The 5,444-nt window shown below is 38.8% G+C and overlaps 1 protein-coding gene across 3 annotated transcripts in view; it reads right to left on the bottom strand.

Annotated features, from left to right (window-relative positions):
* The window catches only part of Rprd1b (regulation of nuclear pre-mRNA domain containing 1B), a 47,644-nt gene that overhangs the window by 38,380 nt on the left and 3,820 nt on the right, over positions 1–5,444 (bottom strand). For all 3 annotated transcript variants that reach the window (XR_004118999.1, XM_031372573.1, XM_031372574.1), the window contains exon 2: positions 1,777–1,906. Coding sequence is in view for 2 of the 3 variants with exons in the window: in XM_031372573.1 (XP_031228433.1) it covers positions 1,777–1,906 (130 nt within the window). In the remaining variant the exon portion in view is untranslated. The remainder of the gene's footprint in view (positions 1–1,776; positions 1,907–5,444) is intronic.

Here is a 5,444-nt window from a genome sequence, read left to right as displayed (position 1 = left end):
TGCTTGGGGATGAAAGTAGAGAAGCATCATAAAAATATTGCTAATCACTTTGGGAATTAATGGGTCAGCTACCTTTGTTCACCATCTGGTCACAGCAAAAACTCACCAAGAACACGTACTAAGTTACTTTTGGTTGATGAGGTACAACACTATTAAAGTAGCTATTGTACTTTCTGCTCTAATGATGGGGTAAAGGAACGAAGCCTTGAAACACGGTGCAAACTGAACCTTAAACAGACTGGAATACAGACAGGAGCTGGGAAACACCAGGTACAATGTTCCCAGATGTTTTCCCAATGTCTCCTGTTTACATCTCCTTGTTTTCTTTGTGACAAGGTTTCACTACATAGCCTGGGCTGGCCTCTGAGTGCTGGAATTACAGGAATGTGTTACTATGCCTGGTTTCTGTATAGTTTTAAGACATGCCCACATGCTAGGTAAGCCCTCTTTATCTTGGTATCCACCTTCTAGCCCTTTCTACATATCCTTTTCTAATTTAGAACAATGAAGATTTATATAGTTTAGTTTATATTTCTATAGGGTAGGGATAGTACTCTTAATCCAGATCTTTTCCCCAGTTAGTCACGATTACCCTAACTGACTCAAAGAATATTTACTAACCCCTATTCAGCACCCTATAAGAGACTATGTGAGTGCACTCCTTGTATGTAAGCACTACAAGGTGTGTGGCCCAAGAGCTAGGAAAAGGCAGCCCTTCCCTGCCTGGAGTGTAGGACATGAAAACAGATGAGTAAAACACAGAGCTGGTCTCTAAAAGCTCCCTGCCTTTTAACTGGAGGAGAAACTTGGGCTCAGAAACGTAACTTACACACCCAAGGCTACTCACACGGCATATGGGACAGTGCAGTGCCACACTAAGGCACCCAGCTAAGCCTTATCAGAACAGCAAACTCCAGACTCCAATTCAGATAGCTACTCTCAGCTTACCAGCTGTCTCAAGAGTTGGTAATTTTCTTCAAGTTCCTAATACACTCTGCTACTTCAGTACCCATGTTCATCAGGAGCCAGCAACACAGGTACATTTCTGTTTAATATACTAGTCTCGTTTCCACTCTTCACGGTTTCTTTTGCAAAGATCTATGTATTTTTGTGCATACTTACCAACATAACAGTCTGCCAAAAACAAACAAACAAACAAAAAAACCCTAAATTTTCCTCCTGGGAACCTAACTCACACCTACAAGCCAGCCCAAGTGATATGGAAGTTTAGCAGGCATGAGCTTTCTGCCCAGCTGCCCGTGTGCGCCACAGTGCAGCACTCTGCAGTCCCAGTTGCAGACTTACAACAATGTGGCTCAAGCATCTACTTTTCCACACATGATATGACTATTTTTGTAATAACAGAAATGACTACTATTTTTAGCAAACTAGAAATCAAGGGGAGAGTAAAAAAAGTCTCCGTAACCAATTTCTGCTATTGAAGAGACATTACTAAAATGCTCCTTTGTACTTCTAGCTCTGGTTTTTGATCATAAACTAATGAGACAACTCAGCCATGGAAATTATACTCGAGAAAGAAATCCAGTGGGTGAATTCTGAGGAGAAAAATGTGTTTCTGGTACCAGAATGAATCTCTTTAGTGTTTCAAAATGTTTACATGTCTGAGATGATAGTTAAGGGCCCAGAAAAGCATAAAAGCATAATTTGGTCTTCACAACACTCTGTAAAGTACAACATTATCCATTTGCAAAGAATACCACAAAAACAACAGGACAAAAAGGTGGAAAATGTAAAAGCCCCCGATAGAAAACATACCTGGCAACATGAGAAAAAGCATCCACAAGGACAGATTCGAATTCTCTCGTGAACTCAGGTCCTTTCCTTTTACTGTTCTGGATGACGTCATTGGCTAAGTATAGAAAAGTAAGCTTTCTATTTGATTTGGCTGGGGGAAATAAGAAGAAGAAAAGACAATTTAACTTACAGCAAAAAAATTCTAATTAGTGATTGTTAGGATATTCTTAGACAACATTAGGTATGAGAAGACAGCTTAGCAGGTAGGCACTTGTCATACAAACATGAAGACTGAGATTTGGGTCCCTAGCACCCAAGTAAAATACAAGGTGGAGGTGAGGTGGGTTCTCTGGAGCAAGCTGGCAGCTAGCTCACCTAAATTCCTACCCTGTTATATAAGGTGGATAGTGACTATACATCAACTTCTGGGCTCCACACACGTATGTACTTGCACAAAGCAAACAAATGCAGTCTCTCTCTCTCTCTCTCTCTCTGCACACAAAAAGAACACTAATGTGAGTGTACCTCAGAGAGCCAAGTAGGTGTCTGAATAAAACAATGGAATAAAATAACGGAGCCCTTTGAAGTCTAACTTGCACATCTGGGAATACAATTTTGGAAGAAAAAAAATGAAAAACATTAGCTTCATTTGTGTTATTTTAACCAGGGTAATTAACTGGCATCAAAAATAAAGATAATTAAAAAAAAAAAAGTCTTAAAGATAAGCTGTCAATCTTAATGCTAACCCAAGGTGTCCATTCACTGAGGAAGTCTGCTTCAAATACAATCTTCATTACCAAACATTCTAGAGTGAACACAGGAGTTAGGACTCAACTGTGAAGGATAATCTTGCAACGGATGCTCTCAACTGAGACTCTTTCTTTGAGATGCCAATAACATAGTCAGCCAGTGACATTGACTTTACAGTCCAGAAGATTCTCTAGATATACCAATAAATGTTTATCTCAAACACAAACATGAAGAAATGCTGTATTATTGTTGAAAATTTATACACATCTCAAATCAGAATATGCAAAATTACAGCTCCTACAAAACCCACAATTCTTCTTTGTTACACATATAAAATGCACTGTTTTCTATGACTCTATATGGTATCATATATTAAACCATAAAGGCTTCATGTAATACACCTGAATTACAGTTGCCTGGGGAACATCACTCAATTTTCTGGTTTCTATGCACATAAGTTCTCAACCCTGAAGTTATATAACTACCATTTTTGGTCCCAGTTTTCCTTTAAAAGAAATAAATATGAATATGATAAAATGTTTCAAAACACGAAGTTTTCTTCAGTGCTATATAGAAAACTCTAGCAGTATTTATGCCAATTTTTATACAACTGTGTACCTAATCCACGCTCCACGGCTCTCAAAAGAGAAAAAAAAAAACTTTTGAAAAGCACAGCAGGCAGAAGACTTGAGATTTTAAAGCTACAGAATAATTAAAAACAGGGTTTTTAAAGCACATTATAGTTTTCTGTTTTGTTTTGAGACAAGGTCTCAATATGACTGGCTAAGCATTTAGACAGGGAGATACTAAGCTACATCATTAGCCATCTAGTAATAACCTAATTTAGATAAATAAGTGAGAAGATTGTGAGAAACCTATACTTATCTTAATGATTATTCAAAAGCAAAACAAAGCCAGGCATAGTTGTACATGTCTTGATCCCAACACTGGGAAGGCAGCAGCAGACAGATCTGTGAGTTCGAGGCCAGCCTGGTCTACATAGTACTAGCAAGTTCCAATGCAGTCAGAGCAGCATATTGAGACTGTCTCAAAAAAGAAAAAAAAAAAAGGTCAAGATAAAAGTATCAATAGTTGATTCAATGTGTTACTGTAACAAATATAGCATTAGAGCAAAATACTAGAGAGATGATTCAATAGTTAGGAACACTCCTATTAGGTGCACATCTTTCTCCAGGACCTGATAAGTGTAGCCCCCACCCTCGTCAAAAAAACTTTTCTTCGGAATAGATGGAGACCATTACACAAAACCACAGCCAATCAAAATGTAGTTGTGGAGTCCAGTCTCAATGAATACATCTACAAAAAAACCCTTGGACCCGCGGCTCAGGGACCATGAGAAAACCCTTGGCCTCGCGGCTCAGGGACCATGAGAAAGAGTGGAAAGGTTTTAGAGTTGGAAGCTACACTCACAGTCTCACCAACATGACAAGCTGAATAAGGACAAAATAGATATGCTAACATGGACAGAGGAAAGTCCTCAACCCTACACAAACAACTATAGGCAACTAAGAAATGCTGAGAGTGGGAGAAACAGCCTTCCCCAGTGAAGAACACAACAAGTGCTTATCCAATACCAAATGTCAGCCTGGTCAGCCCTGAAAACACACATACCAGTAACATTATAGAGACTGTTCAGGTGATAGTTCAAAAAAAAAAATTATATACACACACATATAGGTATGTAACAACAATTAATAAAAAAGAGGGAATGAATTTGAAAGAGAGCAAGAAGGGGTATATGAAAAGGTTTGAGGGAGGAAAGAGAAGGGGGAAGTCATGATTATATTTATAATCTCAAAAAAAATAAAGGAACTAATTTTAAAAATGATGCAATTAAAATGTCATATAAATTAAACAAAATAAAATAAAGAGTGAAAATAGAAAAGAGGAATATAGCATTCTACTTAAACATATTAAAAGGTCTTAGTTCTCATAGGTACCTAACTACATAACCCAAAACTCAGCGTGTATGCTATGGTCACTCAGATCAGGGTTACTATAGCTTTTCCTTTCAGAATCTTTAAAGAAATAATAACAAACTATTATTTTGACTAAAAAAAACAAAAATCCACTCCTACAACTTTAACATATGCCTTTGATCACAGCACTTGGCAGTCAGAGGAAGGCAGATCTCTCTCTGCCAGTTCCCAGCCAGCCAGGGCTACACAGTGAGAACTTATCTCAGAAAAAAAGCAGACTGGCTGCTTTTCCAGAGGACCAAAATTTAGTTCCCAGCACCCACATGGCAGCTCACAATTACTTACTAACTACAGTTCCAAGGGATCCAATGCCTTCTTCTGGCCTAAATCACATTGGGCACCCTAAAAGAGAACTACAAGTACCCTATGTGTAGAGGCACTGTAACACAGCCAGCACACAGTACACACTTCCCACTACTCCAACACTGGGTGACAATATAACAAAATGTATCTTCCCACTTCCTTGCTGAGTGAAGTTTAAAAGACTGGCTAGTCAAAAATGTTGATGTGTGCCAGGCAGTGGTGGTGCACACCTTTAATCCCAGCACTTGGGAGGCAGAGGCAGGTGGATTTCTGAGTTTGAGGCCACCCTGGTCTACAGAGTGAGTTCCAGGACAGCCAGAGCTGTACAGAGAAACCTTGTCTTGAAAAAACCAAAAATAAAATAAAATAAAATTTGATGTGTAGAGATAGACAACAAAGTATTCTGGATAAAAGAAACTATTTACCTACATTGTGGCCACAGTAACAAACAAACATTAAAAATAATTCATCTTAGCTACATACACCTTTAATACTAGCATTTAGGAGGCAAAGACAGGTAGGCCTCTGGGAGTTTGAAGCCAGTATGGTCAATGAAGCAAGTCCCAGGACAGCCAGGGCTACATACTAAGAGCCTGCCTCAAAATAGATAGATAGGTAGAGAGGAAGGGGCGGGGG

The sequence above is a fragment of the Mastomys coucha genome, unplaced genomic scaffold (genome assembly GCF_008632895.1).
Source record: "Mastomys coucha isolate ucsf_1 unplaced genomic scaffold, UCSF_Mcou_1 pScaffold15, whole genome shotgun sequence".
Lineage (NCBI taxonomy): Eukaryota > Metazoa > Chordata > Mammalia > Rodentia > Muridae > Mastomys > Mastomys coucha.
This window is presented reverse-complemented; position numbering and strand designations above follow the sequence as displayed.